The sequence below is a fragment of the Ursus maritimus genome, unplaced genomic scaffold, assembly GCF_017311325.1.
Source record: "Ursus maritimus isolate PB19 unplaced genomic scaffold, ASM1731132v1 scaffold_11, whole genome shotgun sequence".
NCBI lineage: Eukaryota > Metazoa > Chordata > Mammalia > Carnivora > Ursidae > Ursus > Ursus maritimus.
The window spans coordinates 54,707,769-54,729,868 of NW_024423453.1; the positions used below are offsets into that span (position 1 = coordinate 54,707,769).

Sequence of the window (22,100 nt, forward strand, 5' to 3'; positions counted from 1 at the left end):
AAGGAAAATCTGTAAGCATAGCACCAAACCGAAAGATAGGAAGAACCTAGCTTTCATCAAGTGTTGCTCTGTGATTTCCAATTTTAGTTAAAATTGCTCACTGCTTTAAAGTACCATCAGGGATAATGCCTGCACCATAGTTTTTGATCCTTAGATAATGGGTTCTTCCAAACTACAGAGTAGCAACTTTACTAATCTTCAAATATTATTCTTTTCCAGGCTGTGACAAAGACATGCTGATCGACATTCTAACTCAACGCTGTAATGCACAAAGGCTGATGATTGCGGAGGCATACCAGAGCATGTATGGCAGGGTAGGGCTCTTCATCTTGACCTGTTTCTAGGGCAAACTCACAACCCTTTCAGAAAACAGACACTGTTACTCTTTTCAGTTTCACAGATTACAAAGATCTCAGACTCCACTGTATGTCAGAAACAGTCCCTATGCCTCTAACATGTTTCAAGGAATGTAAGAAAGACGTATCTATGTGTGAGCCATATTCAAACTTACAGTGACTCCATCAGTCCTTTCTCAAAAATCATTCAGCTTCATAAAATGAAAATTCTGATAGTCTTGCACTGCCAGTTGGTCCAATTAGGCTAAAAATGTTGCGCTGGGAACACCCCTGTGTCAAGCTTTAGGGAAGGCATAGAAAGGGCTAATGATCACTAGGTCAAAAAAATAAGATTTTTCCTGCAATTCTCCACAGGTCTTCACCTAACTCTCAACCAAAGTGAATTCTGTACTAGCTTTTCTTCTCACAGCATGCAGTTATAGAGACCATTAAAAAAGAATGGCAGTTAAAAATAGTTTAAGGCAATAAAACTATCCATAGTGCTTTAAAGTAATCACATTCTAATTTCAAAGCAAGTACCATTAAAGATTCCTTTCTTTTGTTATGCATTTAAACCACAGATTCAGAACAAAAACTCTTCAGGCCAAAAGGGCCTGAAATAGCAATTACTTTGTCAACTGAGCATTATTGATGAAACACTATCATAATACTTTCTCTATGGAGTTAGCTCTTATAAATTCACTCCATCTCTAAACCTCAGTCTTTGAACAGCTATAATACATGAAATAAAGGATAGCCCTCTGTTGTAGAATAAATTAATAATCAAAGAAGCTACCACTATTAGTTATATTAGTTGAATTTAGCCATAGAAGGAAACCAGTTATGCTTTTTTTTTTTTTATTTTCCAGGTAAAATAGCTATTGTAGCTTATGTTCCTATGATACCAGTGCTAGTTTTCTCTTGAAAAAGAACATAAAACTATAAAAGTTGTAGCATCACTAATCTAATATTGTTTTAATATGCATACTGTTATAAGAGTGGTCATTTTTCAGTATTTTTTAACCCAAAGGTTTGCATACATCTTTGCATTTTATACATGAGGTTAATTTAGGTTGAAGGCATTACTTCATTATATTCTACAAAATGACACCAAAACAGATTAAAACATTAAGAAATAAGGTACTTACACTCAAGGAATGTAAAATCCATTAAACAGTTTATACTCCCAAAGGTCTCAAAGTTTGTTAAACTCTTACCTTCTGCTGAACAATCCATATTGCGTGGAAAAGTTTGGCTAATAACACAATCGCACCAATGGGAGACAGTGAGTCATGCTGGCCCCTTTCCTCCAAAATACTCTTGTCATAAATCAGTTATCAAGCCTTGAAAATTATTTTTCTTCTCACATTTCTTTTTCCCTCACTTACACAGTTTTGATTCATTTGGTACCCAGACTAATGTGAAACTCCTAACCGGTATCTGCTACCTTTGGGCCTTCCCACTCTGGTCTATCCCCCACACTGAAGCCAGAATGATTCCAAATCTAGAGTTCTGCTTTCCTCATTTTGTCCCTGAACGTTTGTTTTATTTCTGCCTTACAAATATCCACAGGTCCATGGAATAAACCAATACCTTCCCAGCACATACAAAGCCTTGCTTTACTGTTTCTGTTCTCCACTTTATTCCCTTTCCCCCTTCTTCACACACCATCAACTGCAACTACTTGTACTTCTACAAATGAACTGTGCCTGCTCCCTCACCTTTAATCAGGGTATTTCATCTACTTCAATGGCCTGACTCCCCACCTCCACAAGATGCACACTTGCTCATCTTCCCAGACATTGCACACTTCCTCACACCACTAACCCTAAACAGAGTGGAACGGACTCATGCTGCTACTGCATTCTTTACATTCCCCCTCAGTACATATTGACACATTATGAGCTTGTTTATATGTGTGTCCCTTTACCAGAGTCTAAATCCTCAAAAGTTGGAATGCACTTCATCCAGAAAGTTTAGCACAAATGTCCATCTAACATGTCAAGATTGCCTAATTATGTTTGTTGAATTACAATGTGAAGGCATAGTTTTGGCTGCCCTTGTAAACCTTTCTTACCTGTCACACTCACCCTCTGCCCTGTGCTAGATGTTTCCTGCCGGGGTCCCAGAATTCCCTGTGCATACAGCTACCATGGCCTTGCCACACTGGGTTGCGTTGGTTTACTTTTTTCTCTTGATGACTAGACTATAATCCCCTAGAAAATCAGGGACCAGGTTATTTGCTGCTATCCCTCCAGAGCTCAGCGCAGGGTCTAACATAGAAGATGAATTTCATTTACAGAAAAAGGGCATCTAAGAAAGTATATTTTGCCTATTTACATTTTTGTTTAAAAAAGAGAAGGGGACATCCCTGTATTATCCACTTTATACTTTTGCTATCTTTTGCTATCTTTCCCTTTCTGTGGTGAGAGTGTATAGATTTCCTGTATATTAGTCTTCAGTATTTTTATTTTTTATTAATATGGATAATTAAGATTTGACAGAATTATTTTTTTTTAGCTGCTGAGCAAAGTGCAAGTCTAGGCATGCTCCATAAATACTTATTACTTGATATTTTACATTAGTGAAGAGCGCCTGAATTTCATCAACATCTTTTCCTCACCCAAAGCACACTAATCCCTACACTCAAATGAAAAGTCTTTTGGAATGCCTCTGATTGACACATATATCAACATAATTAAAGAGGTCCCTCCTGATCCTCCACACCAAAGTAAGTACAATGCTATAGCCAGTGCAGTGAAACCAAGGAAACAACGAAACACCTCTGGGGCTAGGCAGAGAAACTACACATATCTGATAAGTTTAGCAATTAGACAGCGATTCCTGAAAGGGGTTCAAATTACCTTGCAGTAATTTATTCTCTCAGTTTTCATCTGAACCAGGAATAATCAGCTCTGAAATATCCTAACATCTAGAATTCATTAAAATTGTGGTGTTGGTTATATAATTTAGTGCAGAGGCTAAGTTGCCCTGAGCCACACAAAGTTAGAACTTAAACCAAGGTTATCGGACTCTAAATCATGTTTTTCAAAGTTTCTCAGTAATGCCTGTTGTTCTTAACTGAATAAACACCAGATTTAACAAGAGCAGATACTATACTGTTAACTCCCTCATATTCTTCAAGGCTTTGCACAATGTCAGCTACTCAAGAAGGCCTGTTTAAAACCGTCACCCACCCCAAAGCCTATGCCAGCTCCCCAGATCCCTTTCACCTGTTCTTTTGCTTTTTTCTATAACACTCACTGCCTTCTAACATACTACATAATTTATTTATACATAATTATTATTTATTGTTTGCCACCTCTCCCTAATTTAAGCCCCACAAGGAGAAGAATCTTTGTTTTGTTCACTAATGTGACCAAAGCACTTATGACAGTGGCAGACATGTAGTTGGTGTTAGACTCAACTGCAGCCCCTCAAAATTTAAATGTTGAAGCCCTAATCTCCCAAAGTAACTGTATTTGAAAATAGGGCATTTAAGGAAATGATTAAGGTTAAATGAGGTCATAAGGGTGGGGCCCTAATCCTAAAGGACTGGTGTTCTTAAAAGAAGAGAAAGAGATATTGGCACTGCATGCACAAAAGAAAGACCATGTGAGGAAACAACAAGAAGGCAGCCATCTGTAAGCCCAAAAAAGATGCCTCACTAGAAACCAGCCCTGCCAGTACCTTGATCTGGGACTGCCAGACTTCAGACTGTAAGAAAATTTCTTTGTTTAAATCATCCAGTCTATGGTAAGCTGTTAGGGCAACCTGAGCAGACTAATGCAGTTGATACTCAATACAGAGATGTGGGGAGAAGTTAAGATGACAGAAGATTAGGGGTACCCTAAGCTTGCCTCATCCCTCAAACACAGCTAGTTAAATATCAAATCATTTTGAACATCAAAGAAATTGATCTGAGGACTAAGAGGGCAAAACTACACAACTAGAGATAGAAAATCAGCCACATTGTGGAAGGCAGAATCACTGGTGCTATGAAGGAGAGGGAGCCCTGATCACAGAGAAGTGAGAGAGAAAAAGAGAGAGAGAGAGAGAGAGAGAGAGAGATAAAGCATGCACAGGGGATTGTACAAGAAAAATTCTTCCCTAAAACCACTGACTGGAAAAAGGAGAGGGACTATCTACTGAAGGTTTTATAAACAGTGGAGCACAAAGTCTTAAGTTTTGGTGGTCCACACCATCACCAGGGTCATGCCTGGTGGGCTTGGCAGTGCTCTGGTGGGAAAGGAAGGTGGAGACCTAGGAATGGGCAGCATGGTCGGAGGATACCCTGGGCCACACAGGGAGAAACAGTTCCCCTGCTTTGAATGCATTTGGGAGTGGTGGCATAGCCTCTCTAGGGACCAAAGAACTGGTGGTGCCAACATGCTGCCCTGTTCCCTAGCATAGGAACAAAAACACCGGCTGGGGACAGCAAACCTTGGTGCCAGCTTTTTGGCTGTGCTTTACCATAAACTTAGAATGGTTGAGGGGTGCCTGGGTGGCTCAGTCAGTTAAGCATCTGCCTTTGGCTCAGGTCACGATCCCAGCGTCCTGGGATCGAGCCCCACCTCAGGCTCCCTGCTCAATGGGGATTCTGTTTCTCCCTGTCCCTCTGCCCCTCCCCACCCCCACTCATGCTTGCTCTCTCTCTTTCTCTCTCAAATAAACAAATATTAAAAAAAAAAACTTTGAATGGTTGCTGGTTGCACAACTGATTTCTGGGATAAACCGGCACCAGCTACAGTGCAGGGAGACCCTCCCTGAGGATCAGTATGGGTCCTTACCCCACAGATCTCTAAAATTTGGAGTTGTGAAACTCAGCTGTGTGCCTGAGATAAAACACAGAAGTACTGTGCCACCTGGCAGATGGACAGCTCTGATATAGGCAGAGTGAAGGCAGGGATTTGACAGAAGCTAGGGACACAAGAGAGGTGCTTATTTGCTCTTCTGTGAGGGCCTCCTGAAGAGTGGCAGATGTGACCTCCCTGCTCTTGGATAAGAGAGTGAGAGCAGGGCAACATCATTTCCCACCATCCCCCCAGCACTGACTGATTTCAGTGAGTAAAACAGTGCCATCCAATGGAGGCTGGAGCCACTTACATAAGCCCCGCCCCTGTGTGCCCTTCAGGTGTATATCCACTAGAGCAAGTCCACTTGAGAATCAGCACAACAGGCCCCACCCCCAGAAGACTAGCACAAACCCCTTGCAAGCATCAAGTCTACTGATCACAGAGTGCTACAAAACTTCAGCTCTAGGGGAAATAGAATCTAGCTTCCATTTTGGGGGGAGGGGGTGGGATCTAGCTTCTTTTGATAAGCAGACCAAAACACACCTAGGATCTAGTGTTTTTTTTGTTTTTGTTTTTGTTTTTGTTTTTGGTGGACCTCTTCTTCTTCTTAATATAGCCATTACTCTCAGGAGCAGGTATACAACAGGCTTTCCTAACAATCTCACACACACACACACACACACACACACACACAAAACAGTGACCCAGACAAAATGACAAGATGGAGGAATTTACCCCAAAAGAAAGAATAGGAAGTCATGGCCAGGATTTAAGCAATACAAATACAAGTAAGATGTCTGAACCAGAATTTAAAACAATAATTATAAGGATACTAGCTGGGCTTGAAGAAAGCAAAGTAGACCCTAGAGAATCCCTTATTGAAAAGATAAGAGAACTAAAAACTAGTCAGGCCAAAATAGAAAATGTTATAACCGAGATGCAAAACTGAATGGATGCAATGATGAGGAAGGATGAACCAGAGGAATGAGTCAGTGATAAGGAAGATAAAATTATGAAAAATAATGAAGCTGGGAAAAAAGGAAAGAAAGGTATTGGATCACAAATGTAGACTTAGGGAACTCAGTGACTCCTTAAAGCATAATAACAATCATATCATAGGAGTCCCGGAAGAAGAAGAGAATAAAAAAGGAGCATAGGTTTATTTTAAGCAAATTATAGCTGAAAACTTCCCTAATCCTGGGAAGGAAATAGACATCAAAATCCAAGAAGCAAAGAGAACTCCCATTAAATTCAACAAAAGCCAGCCATCACCAAGACGTATTATAGTCCAATTCACAAAATTCACAGACAAGGAAAGAATCCTGAAAACAGCAAGGGAAAAAAAGTCCTCAATCTACAATGGAAAACAAATCAGGTTTGCAGCAGATCTGTCCAAAGAAACTTGCAGGCCAGAAGAAAGTGGTTTGGTATATTTAATGTGGTGAATGGGAAAAATATACAGCCAAGAATACTTTATGGAGCAAGGCTGTCATTCAGAATACAGGGAAAGATAAAGTGTTTTCTAGACAAACAAAAACTAACGGCGTTCATGACCACTAAATCAGCCCTGCAAAAAATATTAAAGTAGACTCTTTGGGTTGGGGGCAGGGGAAGAAACAAAGACTAGAAAGAAACAGAGAATATCACCACAAACACCAACTTTACAGTTAACACAGTGTCACCAAATTCATATCTTTCAATATCACTCTGAATGTAAATAGACTAAATGCTTGAATCAAAAGACATAGAGTATCAGAATGGATAAAAAAAAAACAAGACCCATTTATATGCTGCCTAGAAGAGACTCATTTCAGCCTGAAGACATCTGCTGATTGAAAGTGAGGGAATGGAGAACCATCTGTCATGCTAGTGGACACCAAAAGGAAGCCAGAGTAGACATACTTATATCAGACAAACTAGATTTTAAACCAAAGATAACAAGAGATGAAGAAGAACATTATATCATAATTAAGGGGTCTTTCCATCAAGGAGCTCTAACAACTGTAAATATTTATGCCCCCAACTTGGGAGCACCCAAATATATAAATCAATTAATAGCAAACATAAAGAAACTCATTGAAAACAATACAATAATATTAGGGGACTTTAATACCCCACTCACAGCAATGGACAGATCATCTAAGCAGAAAATCAACAAAGAAATATGGCTTTGAATGACACACTGGACCAGATGGACTTAACAGATCTAATTCAGAACACTTCATCCTAAAGCAGCAGAATACACTTTTTTTTTTTTCAGTGCACATGGAACATTCTCCAGAACAGATCACATACTGGGTCACAAATCAGTCCTCAACAAGCCCTTAAAAAGACTGAGATCATACCATGCATATTTTCAGAACTCAACGTTATGAAACTTGAAGTCAACCACAAGAAAAAATTTGGAAGGTCTAAAAATACATGGAGAGTAAAAAATATCCTACTGAAGAATGAATGGGTTAACCAGAAAATGAAAGAAGAAATTTAAAAATACACTGAAGCAAATGAAAATGAAAACATGACAGTCTAAAACCCATGGGATACAGCAAAAGCAGTCTTAAGAGGGAAATATATTGTAATACAGGCCTACCTTGAGAAGCAAGAAAAGTCTCAAATATACAACCTAACCTTATTCTTTAAGGAGCTAGAAAAGGAAGAGCAAACAGAGCCTAAATCCAGCAGAAGAAAGGAAATAATAAAGACTAGAGAAGAAATAAATATATAGAAACAAACAAGCAAACAAACAAAACAGTAGAACAGATCAATAAAACTAAGAGCTGGTTCTCTGAAAGAATTAATAAAATTGATAAATCCTAGCCAGACTTATCAAAAAATGTGAGACAGGAAACTATCAAAATACTAGGAGAACAGAGGCAGCAGTCTCTTTGACCTTGGCCATAGCAGCTTCTTACTAGACCCATCGCTGGAAGCAAGGAAAACAAAAACAAAATAAACTATTAGGACTCCATGAAGATAAAAAGTCTCTGCACAGTGAAAGAAACAATCAACAAAACTAAAAGGCAGTCTATGGAATGGAAGATATTTGCAAATAATATCTAATAAAGAGTTAGTATCCAAAATCTATAAAGAACTTATCAAACCCAACACCCAAAATACAAATAATCCAATTAAGAAATGGACAAAAGACATGAATAAACATTTTGCCAAAGAAGACATCCAGATGGCTAACAAACCCATGAAAAGATGCTCAACGTCACTCATCATCAGGGAAATAGAAATCAAAACCACAATGAGATCCCACCTCTCACATGTCAGAATGGCTAAAATTAACAACACAGGAAACAACAGATGTTGGTAAGGATGCAGAGAAAGGGGAATACTCTTGCACTTTTGGTGGGAATGCAAACTGGTTCAGACACAATGAAAAAAGTATGGAGGTTCCTCAAAAAGTTAAAAAATAGAACTACCCTATGATCCAGCAATTGTAATAGTAGGTATTTACCCAAAGGATATAAAAATAGAGATTCAAAGGAGTACATGCATCCCGAAGTTCATAGAAGCATTATCAGCAATAGCCAAACTATGGAAAGAGCCCAAGTGTCCACTGAGTGATTAATGGATAAAGTAGATGTGGTGTATGTACACAATGGAATATTACTCAGCCATCAAAAAGACTGAACTCTTGCCATTTGCAATAACATGGATGGAACTAGAGTGTATTATGCTAAGTGAAATAAGTCACTCAGAGAAAGAAAAATGCCATATCATTTCACTCATATATGATAAACAAAAGGAAGGGGAAAAGAGAGAGACATGATAGAGATGTTAGAGAACAAACTGAGGGCTGATGGAGGTAGGTGGATGGGGGGGGGTGGGCTAAATGGGTGATGAGTATTAAGGAGGGCACTTGTTATGATGAGCACTGGGGTGTTATATGTAAGTGATGAATCACTAAATTCTATTCCTGAAATCAATTATTACATTGTGTGCTAACTAACTAGGATTTAAATAAAATTTTGGCAAAAAAAACAGACATGTGAACATGTGAGGAGTTCAAGTTCACTCTTCAGACCCATCTTGTTCTCATAACACTTTTTTTCTTATTGTGTCTCAGCTTCATGGTTAAATCTACGATCTTGAACTATCAACATACTTAGGAAGTAGCTGGCTAGAAATTACCTTAGCTACTTTAGAGGTAGTATTATCATGTCACTAGCACCAGCAATATGTGTGGCATCTTTTCCTCTATCCTAACTTTTACTTGAGAAGTGAGGGATGGATGTAGTTTTAGCCTCAAAAGCTTAAATTCATTACATAATTTATCATAGATCAATTTTTATAAGCATGAATTAGGTAATTTAAAATGTACAACTACCTTATCTTTCAAATATATAATGGATTAGATATACTCCTTTTGGTGAAACTTAACTACCAGGAAAATAATTAATAATTGCAAGAAAATTTTTGATAAAATCAATTAAAAATTTAGAAGTTTAGAAACACCTCTGTATATGCTTGTCACAACCTGAGCAACTATTTGTCTTTAAAATAACATACAGTCTCTGCCAGGGAGGGGTGGAGGAACAGAGCTGGAGGGAGGAAAGAAGTGAGGAAAGGAGGGAAGGTGGGAGGGAGGGAAGTAAGAAGAAAGGAGAAAGAAAATTAGATACTCCTAAAGCCAGATCTAATTAGGCTTCAAAACACTCTCTAAAACAATCCTGTAAATTTGCACTCCCACCTGCAATAAATATATAATGTTTCCCATTTCTCTTAAATCTTCATAAAACTTCTGAAGTTGTGACCAATTTTATGGATATAAATGGGATCTCATTATGGTTTTAACTTGCCATTTTCCCTGATTAAGTGTAATGTTGAATCTTTTCATGTTTTTTTAACCTCCTGCTTTCTTCCTTTTAACCTTCTTTAAATTAACTCTATATTCTCTTATTTTTTTTTCAGTAGCTTGTCAGTTATTGATTTGTAGTTATTTACATAATTTGGACATTAAGGTATTTCTTCTGATGTAGACTATAAATATTTTCTCCAAATATACGGATTAATTTCTAATTATGTTGTACAATCTTCTGTTAAAAACTGTGAAAGGTAATGAGACTCTGATATACAAGATAGCAGGCTAACCAGCCAAGATAACATAGATACTAGTAGAAGACAGGAGACTCCTGGGTTTAAGACAAAATACAGTTTATCGCTCACAGTCATAGTGGTTGCCAAAGCATCAGAATTTTTGCACCAGTTCACTAAGCCTCAATCTCAAAAGTCAAGGCAAAGATTACCAAGTAACACCTGCACATGCAGTGAGCTGCACTGCAGAAGAGAAACCATGAGATTAGAACCTTAAATCAGAATGCATGACTGCCCATTGCTCGTAAGGGAAACACCATCTCTATCTTACGATGCTATTCACTATACAAACATCCTTGGAAAGCTAGTCTAGAACAAAGGGCTGTCAGTGCCTCACTCTGTGTAATATTCAGAAACATGAGACCTACAGAAATTTGTCTTCCAACAACATCACACCTCAGTTCATTTTACTACATGCCATTTTCATTATTGGCTGTTTTTCCTATGAGCAAATCAATCCCCAAGCCACTCCTATCATTCTGACTAACAAAGGCTGAGACTAAATCCATCAATTTGTCTCATACAGCATTTAATTATCAAAGGATTCCAAGCAGCAAGGGGAGGTCAATTGGCAGTATTGATTCCAACCATGCCCCCATAGGGGCCTGGACCCAATGAACTCAACAAATTCCATAAATAATCAAGGCCTATCTTAAAAAGCTGAGTGGTTTGTTCTTAAGTTTTAGTAATGACCTTTCTACTTGGTTTGAAGTTTTCTTTTAGATAAAGGAAGATCTATTAGCAATGGCAGAGAATTCACCTTTGCCCACAAGAAGGAAGTCTAGAATAAGTCTATCATCCATAACAATTTTGCCAGTGAGTTGAGGTTGTCCTAAATACTTTCTAGAACCAAAGTGGTGTGAGCAGGTATTCCTTCCCCAGGTGCCAAGGTTGTTGTTCCTGATCCACCATTAGAAAATTGTCACTTTTCCAGTAGTTGTAACTTCATCATTTTTCTTATTTTTTCCAACTCACACCCAGAACTTTCTTTTAGAAGGGTCAGATGCAGGAGGGACAAAGGTGTTTTTATAAAACTTTTAAAAAGCCATTACGTCACACAAGCAATGTACTCAACTAAATATCATTATCCTTATGATCTAGGACTATGACAGTCCAGAGATAATCTGGTGGCTGAACTAGAATAGTTTGAAATCCTGAGCCCAATTTTGCTCACACTGCCACCCACAGAGTAGACCAACCAGTACACCCTGAAGTTGACAATGTTAGGAGAAAGAAAAGAATCATCATGCCTAGAAATGGTCAGGATAGAATCCCAAATTTTCAAAATAGATCTACATAAGTACAGGAAAACTCCTGTTTCTCTCTCCATAATTTAACACTTCACTTCTGACACCAAATGTGCAGATTATTTTTCTCAAACTAAACAATTCTCATACTACCCAGTGTTACCATAGACCCTACAAGTTAGAGGCTGTCTCACAAAATTGTCTCCCACTTCAGATGTCCTAGATTGTCACCTGTACGTCTGACTGACTGGCTGTAATTGGAGGCTCCCACATCTTCCTCCTTGAGTTCCATAATTTGCCAGAATGGCTCACAGAGCTCAGAAAAGTGCTGTACTTATTATTACTAGTTATTGTAAAGGATACAACTCAGGAACAGCAAAATGGCAGAGATGTGTAGGGCAAGGTATGTGGGATGGGATGTGGGATTTCCATGCCCTCTATGGCAGGTCACTTCCCCAGAACCTTGATGTGTTCACCAACCTGAAAGCACTTCAAACCTCTTTAGAGTTCTTATACAGGCTTCACTATATAAGCACAATTAATTGAATCACTGGTCACTGGTGAATAAGTCAATCTCCAGCCCTTCTCTCTTCCCTAGAGATCAGTAGGGCTGAGGATTCCAACCCAATCCTCTGGCAATCAGCCCCCTTCCTCTAAGATCACCTTATTAGCATGAACTCAGAAATGACTGAAAGGGGGTTATTATGAAAAACAAAAGATTATCCTCTCACTCCTATCGGAAAAGTACAAGATTTTAGGAGCTCTGTGCCAGGCACGGGGGATGGAGGCCAAATACATATATATATATATATAAATTTATATATATAAAATCAAGCAGTACCTGATATATATATATATATATACATATATATATATATATATATCTCAAAAGAGAGATCAAATATATATTTTTTTATTATATCAAAATATCACGATAACCCTCTTCTCCACTTCATTATGATTATTATCCAGGAGGGAAAACTGCATTCAGTGATTAACTGCCCTACTAAGCTGTGTACATCAGAAAGAGGTATAGAAAACAGAGTCAGAAATTTTATTGAGTTAATCAATTATCACCAATTCCAGAAGCCTATGGATGGTAGGGACTATGCAAGATCCATCAAGTAGCTTAACTATCAGTCTATTGTTGAGTGACTTTTGTAATAAATACTGTACCATGGGGAAGACCCAAATTCAACCAACAGGTCCACATAGAATGCTGACTTGGCAGCTGTATCCAACACATTCATAAAAAAATTGAGTTCTTCCATTCCAAAGTCCCCCAGCATACTCAGACATTACGAATGTTTTAGTCCACAATGGGACAGGAAGACTTTGGTCCCACTCCTAATTATTTCTCTTCTGAAAGCAGTAGAGGCTGGGGTAGAAGGGAGGGAAGAAAGGGCACATGAGGAAATAAAGAGGATCTGCCTCAGTAAGCAAAATATTTATTTTCTGTGTGTCACCTGTGCTCACTTCAATCAAATGAACTTCAATGTCTTGGGCCCACACAAAATTCTACATCAAGTGGCAAATTCATCACGTCTGACACCATATTTCAACTTTGTGAGTTCCTGACTCAGTAGTCAGAGCCACATTTTGTTCTGGCCATAGGCAGTGTTTGGTCCTTTTGACTGATTTGGAGTTGGCTAACATTTGAGAAGGTTTTTAATGAGTTCATCTTTGAAATGGATTCTGTAGCAATGCTGCTGTGTCCTTGTGATAATACCTCGTGTTTGACCTAGTGCTGACATAAGAGCTAGGGAACTTTTCCAGGCAGGATACTATTATTGTTGAATGCTTTTATTCTACCTTGTTTTATACTACCCCAAATTAATCATTATTATGCTTTTGATAAGTTAATGCTTCTTAAGTTTTATTCATAATTTTCTATGTCTTTGTTCATTTTTCTTCTAATATCCAACTCCATGTTTCTGGTCTCAGTGCCATTTTTCCAAAGGACATTTCTTAGCATTTTTTCCAGAAATAACAAATGATTGTTAAATTACTTCAGTCTTCTCCTTAAGAATACTTTTATCTTTTTTTCTTCATTGTTGAATATTAGTTTAGAAGGCTATAGCATTCTTGGGGCGCCTGGGTGGCTCAGTCGTTAAGCGTCTGCCTTCGGCTCAGGGCGTGATCCCGGCGTTCTGGGATCGAGTCCCACATCAGGCTTCTCTACTGGGAGCCTGCTTCTTCCTCTCCCACTCCCCCTGCCCGTGTTCCCTCTCTCGCTGGCTGTCTCTCTCTGTCAAATAAATAAATAAAATCTTAAAAAAAAAAGAAGAAGAAGAAGAAGGCTATAGCATTCTTGGCTGAATCCCAATTACTTTTCCTTAGGTCTTTGTAGATATAATTTTAATTTTTTTCTGGTCTTCATTGATAACTTTTGAGAAATCCCTTCTCTCATTTAGAGTTTTCCTTTATAGATTACCTTTTAGTCTCTGTTTGCTTTTAAGATTTTTTTTATCTTTGGTATTCTGCAGTTTCACAGGATAAGTCAATAGGTTTGTGTATTTTTATCTAAATAACTGAGGATTCACATACTATATACTATTTGAAATAGCATCTCCTTGGTATTGTCTACATTTTCTTCTGCTGTATATTCTATCCAACAAAAGTTTGTTCTTGCCATTCAGTTTTCCAAGTCTCTTAACCTTACATTCATATCATCTATTTCTGGTCTGTTTCTGTGAAACTTCTTATAATTTTTTTCAGGTAGTTTTCCAATTTATTAATTCCAATTCAGTTATTTATTAGCTACTCTTTAAAAGTATATATTGTGTTTTTAAATTCTAGACGTTTTTCATTTCTAGAATTTTATTTGCTTTTTAAGTGTCATTTTTTTCATAGTGTTCTTTCCTATTTACATCAACTGTCTCAAAATGAGATTTTAATTCTGCTGTTTATAGAGTCTGGTGTCTATCCTCCAGGAAAAATTGGTTCTAAGTATATACCATATTTTTATTGTGAGCACTTTTAAAGTGATGCTCATTTTTTTTTTCAGTGAGATTTTTTTTTCCCCCTGGAGAGTCAGGGAATCTCTCTAGATTTGTTTGGCATTTGCTTCTTCCTGGTATCCCAGGAGAATCACCAGCCCTGGATCAATTTTCATGATGATTTCTCTTCATAGAGGTCTCAGTTCATGTGGGTAGAGTAGAATAAATTTAAAAGTCATGCCCAAGGGAGACACAGCTCTACTATTCTGAATTCTCAAGGAAAATATCCTTCTACTTAAAACCCAGACAATGAAAGGTGAGCTTTCTGCTCATCTCCAATGCTGAATGGTAGTTTTTTTTTTTTTTTCCTAGTTCATACTTTTACTGAGGGTATAATCCTTTGAGGTTCCCAACCTCACAGAGGTTTCAGACTTAGTTCCTTATATTACACTGGCCCCATAAATGCTCTCTTGTCCTCATATAATGTCCCACACTGGGCATTGAAACCCAAAACAAATAGTTATCAAAACCAACCCCTACTCTCCCCAGTCACCTGCAAGGTCATCTCCAAGGTCAGCTCATTTGCTTATCCTCTGGCTTTCATTTATCCCCTGGTTTTTACACCCAAGGGTTTCTCTTTATTCTGAGATTAAATATATTTTTAAAAGACTGTTATTGTTATTGTAATGTATGGGGGGGGGGACTTTAGCTTTCATATACTATGTTTCTCCAGAAGACCAAAGTATTATCATCACTACCAGACAAAAATTAGCTCAAATTTCTACTGAAAACTGAATCATTAAGTAAACTGTGAAAACATCTATAAAGTGGAGCTGTTCAAAAGAATATTCCCTTACCACTGTGAGATGACAATGCAACTTGCACACATGTTTTTATGATAGAATATAAAATCATGTGAGTATTTATACAATGAATATTGGGGTAGGTACAATTAAGAGAAATTCTAAGGCACACTTTATATGGGCCTACATCATTGAGTGTTTAAAGAGCAAGTATCATTTTTTATGATAATAGGAAAAGGCATATAAGTTAAGAGTAGATAAAAATGTTCCCCTGAGCATATTCAGACAAGCATGTTAGTCATATGTTTACTTCTTGCCCCTGATTACACATAATTATATAAAGGTAAGAGGAACAAGGAAGATTTTACTTTCAGTTTAAACAAGGAAGATTTTACTTTCAGTTTAAATGGAGTGGTCAGAAGAGCTGCACCATGGGTAATCTACAGTTTCATCAGCAGCATAGAATAGCTCAATTTGAAAAGCAAGTACTCATTAGCTTAATGCAAGGCCAAGCTGTGATTCCCACAGAGTCCCTTTAGGGCAAATCTTTGACAAACAAGAAAGCAGAGGCAGTCAGGCTGGGGAAAGTAACACTCTAAAGATTGCATCCACAAAGTTATTTATATAACTCCAAGTGAAAATTAAAGGCTTTAATTAGAGCACCTATTTGAAGGCTCCTCTTTGAACATGCAGAGTTTAGCTATTTAAACATATTATTCAATATTTATCCTCCCCACAGAAAGTAATATCTCCTTCCAGATGTCCTGATTATATCATACTATTTCTACTATGATAGCACTTAGCACATTTTGCATTGCAAGGTAATTATAATTCCTGTGTTTCTGCCCCCTCCACTAAATAAAACTGCTTGAGGATACAGACCTTCACTTGTTCATCTTTGAATAGCCAAGAATGACTCCAAACAAATAATTGTTGAATTATAAGTAGTCTTCATTCATTTATTTATTGTATATCAATTTTCTAAGGGCTCACTATGTAGCAGGCACAGTCCTATGGGCTGGTGAAATGGCCATGAATAAAACAGACCAAAAACCCTGCCATGATGGAGCTTACATTCTACCTGGGTGAGGCAGATAAAAAAAAAAATTAGTAAAATGTGTCATGTTAGAAAGTAACAGTACTATGGAAAAAAAGACAAAGCCTGGTGAGAAACATAACGAGTATTAGGAAACCAGGTATAATTTAAAATAGTGTGACAAAGGCAAGCTTTATTAAGAAGACAGTGAGGGGTGATGCATGTGGATATCTAGAGAAAGAACACTCACAGAAGAGTGAAAGGCAAAAGCAAAGGCCCTGAGGTGGAAATACGTCTGCTATTCCAGGATCAATAAGAAGCTGGCTGTAGGTGGAATAGAGAAATCAGGAGCATGGAGAAGAATAGTAGGAGAGGAGGGCAGAGAAGTGACCAAGAACATATTGTGTAACTTGTGAGTCACTTTAAAGACATTGGCATTTGCATGAAATAAAACACCTGGCATGATTGCTTAATCTCGGATCAACTACACCAAAGCAGTTGTAGTTTATCCTGGAGTGTAGAGTGGGAAAGGACATTTCCAGCAGAGGAGTGACTGATCTGATTTTTATATCTACAGGATTGCACTGTCAGGGTGTGTTGAGGGGAGACTGTAAGGTGCAAAGACAGAAGGAAAACTCATTTGGAGGCTATTACATTAACATAGGGGAGTAATGATGATGCCTGGATGAGGGTTGTAGCAGAGAAAGTGGAAAGAAATCCTCAGTTTCTGGATATATTTCTAAGTTAGAGACAACAGAATATACCGACAATTGGATAGCATAAAAGTTGTGAGAAATACAATTTAATAGACAAAATTCTGATGTGGAGAGATAGAGGAGAGAGAGGGAGACAGTCTTTTATTAGCCATTTTTGATCTGCAGCAAATTATTTAGTAGTTTTTGAGGAAAATAAAAAGACATTTTTGAGTACCTAATATGTGCCAGAAAATATTTTAAAAATTTCACTTGAGTTAAATATTTTTATACTTAGATCAACCAGTGAAGTAGATGTGCTGTTACGTTCACTTTACAGATAGAAAAGCAGATACAAAGAGGTTAAGTAACCTGCTTGAAATCACAGCTGCCACTTTACAGTCAGGATTCAAACCTAAATACTTTACCTCCAGAACCTGTACACTCTAATGGCATTAGCTGATATCTGATACTGCTTCTTTCACAGAAATTACATAATTTCATTGACATCTTTTATAAAATCCGTTTACCAAAGCCGTGCATACGCACACGCACGCACGTACACCTGAGTTACAAAACAAAGATATACCAGCGCCATCTAGTGGCATTACGAATCTCAGTGTGCAGTGGAATACATAGCTCTGTGTTCGGTATTACCATACATAGGACGGCATAATATGCAGAGTAACTGAAGATGTTGTTATAAACATTTGAGAGGAATGTTCATCACAGATATGTTAACTAAAGATAAATAAACGACTTACAATGTCAGCTTAAACACTGACTTTATCCTTTACATATAATCAGTAAAACAGGGTTTTTCTCGAAATGAATGAACATTCATTCATTTGTTCTTGCGCTTATTTATATATTCATTTACAAATTATATATACTATATACTCTGCACATTCCATACTCAGCACTGTGCTAGAGATCAATGATGGATTTAGTAAAATTTATATGAAAGTCTGTGTCCTGACAGACTTTTGGGGGAAATAAATGCATATAATATAGTCATGAAAAATCTAGTATAATAAATGCAAAGATAGAGTAATAATGGCAAAGAAATAATCAACTTCACTTAGAGTTAGAGGAAGGCTCATAAGAAATGATAATTCTAATGTTTCTACCTTTCATCAACTGCCAGCTACCATTATCTTGTCCCAATAAAAGTATATTACATCGATCCATCTGCATTTAAACCTTCAGTGCACTGCCACTAGATTTAAAAGTTCATAAATACTACATTTGCCACATATATGTTATGTTCATCACCTTGCTGATATATCATGAGTGGCTTTCTATGGCATACATAACATGGAAAAAGAGACAAGAAGGTCAGAATCCCAGCTCCATCACTTACTTGGTTATTTACATGGAACTTGCTACTTAAGCTCTATGTGCCACAATTTTCTCACCTATATCATGGAATGTTTATAGTTCTGAGTTGTAATGAACTATTATGGTTATTCTAATATTCAGAATCCTGTCTAACATATAGTAAACATTAAATCTTAGTGGTTAATATAATCATCAAGCTCTTCTGCTTAAATCTCCACTATTAGGACCTTATCTCTCTGAACAAGAAAGGACATTGGAATTCAAACATTCAGCTTTCAAAACATTCAGAATTCCAAATCAATTCAATGTTTATTTAGAACTAGAGTTAACTGCGTATGTCCTGTTTTTCTCCATTTCAGTAAAGTTCAGTTGGAATGAAAGAACAAGCATACTATCTCCAAACAGGATATTATATTACTCATCTGAATAACTTTACAAACTCTTCCTCTCACCTAAGTTTCTCATATGCCCCACCCCACCCAGCCCAATTAAAGAATCATTGCTTTATGGCACCAGTGTATAATTCTAGTGTGGAAAAAAATGCTAAAAACTACTAAATTAGATGATAATTTGAAACTGGGTGTTAACTAGTACAGCACATAAATATGGTAAAGTAACTCTATTTGGAAGAGTTAAATAAATTGAAGCTTTAGAAAATACTCACTTTGTAGACGCCAAAATAACATGTTAAAATAAAACTTAAAATCCACAATATTGAGGTATAATTTATATAAAACATTCATTTCAGTACAACTTGATGAGTTTTCACAAATATGATAGTTCCAAACGATCCACATCCTTGCCAGTACCTGATATTATCAGTCTTTGCAATTTCAGCCACTCAAAAGAATATGTAGTGTTATCTCATTGTGGCCTTAATTCCTATTACTCTAGTGACTAATGTTAAGCATTTTGTGGGCTTATTTCCCATTTGCTTATTTTCTCAGGTTAACTTTCAGTTCAAATCCCTTGTCTGTATTTTTATCAGGTTGTTGTCTGATTATTGAGTTTTAAGAAATTTTTATATCTTCTGGGCACAAGTGTTCTGTCAGATATGTGAAATGACACCTGTGGTTTTCTTAGAAGAACTGAAGTTTTAATTTTGATAAAGTCAAATCCCTCATGTTTTTTTTTTCATTTATGGATTGTTACTTTTATGTACTATCCAAGAATTCTGTGCTACACTCAAAGATTTGTTCCTATGCTTTCTCCTACAAAATTTACAGTTTTGGCTTTTCTTTTTAGGTGTATACTTCTCACATAATGGTAAATACAAATAGTAAGAGCGATATCTTTGCCTTGTTCCCAATCTTAGGGCATGAATATTCACTTTTCACTACTAGGTATCAACTCAACTCTAAAGTTTTTATAAATGCCCTCTATTAACGTGAAGGAAATTCCTTCTATTCATTCTTTCCTAAGAGTTTTTACTATGTGTTAAGCTTTTTTAAATGCTTTTGCTATCTCTATTGATATCATGCAGCTTTTCTCCTTTACTGCTAAAATGAGGAATTGTATTTATTGATATTTCAAGTGTAAATTGACCCTGCATTCCTGGTCATTACATGTCATTGTTTTGACATATATCCTATATTGATGGCTTTGATTTATAAATATTTGGACACACATTTTTTTGCATCTGCATTCATAAGGAATATCAACGTGCAATTTTCTTTGCATGTGAAGTTCTTTTGATTTTGTTATTAGGGCAATACTAGCCACATAAAATAGATTGAGAAGTCCTCTTTCATCTACAGTTTTCTACAAGATTTTGTATAGAGTTGATTTTATTTCTACCCTAAATGTTTGATGTTATCAATGATTTCACTGGGGTTTAGAGATTGGCAAGGTGGGGTTAATTATGAATTCAATTTCTTTAATTAATATAGGGCAATCCACATTGAGTGTAAAATTCTGCTTGAATTTTCTTCGATAATTTGTATCTTTCAACAAATTGGCCCATTTCAACTAAATTTTTAAAATTCAGTGGCATTAATGTGTTCATAATATTTTTTTCCTTTAATGTCTGTAGTATTTCTACATGCCACTCTTACATTTCCAATATTGATATTTTGTATTTTCTTTTTTCTTGATCAATCTAATTAGAATTTTATTAACATTACTGATCTTTTTAGAGAATCAGATTTTTACTTTATTGAAAGTTTCTAGTATTTATCAATTTTCTGTTTTATTTGTTTCTGATCCTGTTATTATTTTCTTCCTTCTTATCCTGAATTTAATTTAACTTCTAGTTTTTTTGATGTGGAACCTTAGGTCATTTATTTCATGTGTTTTTCTTTTAAATATTTAAAGTTAAAAATTTATCTTCAAACACTGTTTTAGCTGCATCCCACAAATTTTAACATGTTGTATTTTCACCTTCAGTAATTTGAAAGTATTTTCTGACTTCCTTATGACTTATTATTTGATCCTTGGATCATGCAGAAATACATTTTTTAACTTCCAACTACTTGGGATTCTCCACATATATTTTTAACTTCAGTTTTGAAGTTGATTGTATTATAGTAAGAGAGCAAATTTACAAAGAGCCACATTACAAGCCATATTGAAGGAAACATCTCAAACATGTGTTAGCCCAACTATGCTAGGACCTCACTACTGGGAAGGAGCTATACAGGTGGGCATGGGAGAGAGTGAATGGGCAGACGATTGAGAAAGCAAAGAAAGCCCAGTCAGGACAGCATAGCTGGGGAGTTAAGTCCTCTATTTACATGTCTAGGACACAAAGCATGATCCTAAGGGGAAAGCTGAAGTTTGAGTGTAGGTTGTCAAGAGTTAACCACCACACCTACTTGACTTCACCCTCAAAACACCTATGCAAGGTAGAATTGACTTAAAGATGAGGAAGAGTAAGGGTGATTAAAATTACTTTGTAATTTTTAAATAAAATGTAGTTATTAGGTCTATTGCAGACTCTGTTAGATTCCCTACATGAATATGTGATTCCTTTTAAAAAAGCATTTTCTTAAAATTTTATCTGGGAGAGACCATTAGGAAAAGAAGTCAGTATTGTATCCTAGATGTTTAAAACAACTTAATAATGGGAAAGTTTTTGTGGAAATAATTTCAAGGGCACAGGTTTGTTTGTTTTTACATAAAAGATATTACATTTTAAATTTTAAATAGTAGAAATTAAAGTTAAAGTAGCTAATATTAATCAAGATTCGTATCTCTTGCTAACGCATATTGAGAAAACAAATAATTATTTTGGGGGCGCCTCTGTGGTTCAGTCAGCTAAGCGTCTGCCTTCACCTCAGGTCATAATCGCAGGGTCCTGGGACGGAGTCCCACATTAGGCTCCTTGCTCAACAGGGAGCCTGTTTCTCCCTCTCTCTCTGCCCCTCCCCTCTGCTCATGCACACACTCTCTCTCTCTTTCTCAAATAATTCAAAGCTTTTTTTAAAAAATCATCATTTTAAGTAGCATAATTATTCGGTGAATTAACGGAACACAGGCTTAGAGTTCCTTTGTCACCAAAAACCGCCCTGGTTCCTGAGTTCCCACAGGAGCAAAGATGCAATTATCACATAATCCTGTGCTGTAAGTCTAATTTAATACTCATCTTCTCCTCAAGTGGATCTTTCGGTCCCTTCAGATTGACTTATTCACACCGCATATGAAAACACACATACGCAGACCCAGGGATAACCCCCGGCTGCGCCCTTCTCTTTTACTGACTGACTTACCTTTTCGAACGGGCATTAGTCAGGGTTCTCCAGAGAAACAGAACCAACGTAATATGCATGTATGTGCACATTTGCTTGATAGGTGGTGTGAGCCAGACTCC

General features: G+C 36.9%; 1 protein-coding gene across 1 annotated transcript in view; it reads left to right on the plus strand.

Annotated features, from left to right (window-relative positions):
* ANXA10 (annexin A10) overlaps window positions 1-22,100 on the plus strand; it is a 133,272-nt gene that overhangs the window by 85,954 nt on the left and 25,218 nt on the right. The window contains exon 3 of the mRNA XM_008685639.1: window positions 220-314. Within this exon, the coding sequence (XP_008683861.1) occupies window positions 220-314 (95 nt within the window). The remainder of the gene's footprint in view (window positions 1-219; window positions 315-22,100) is intronic.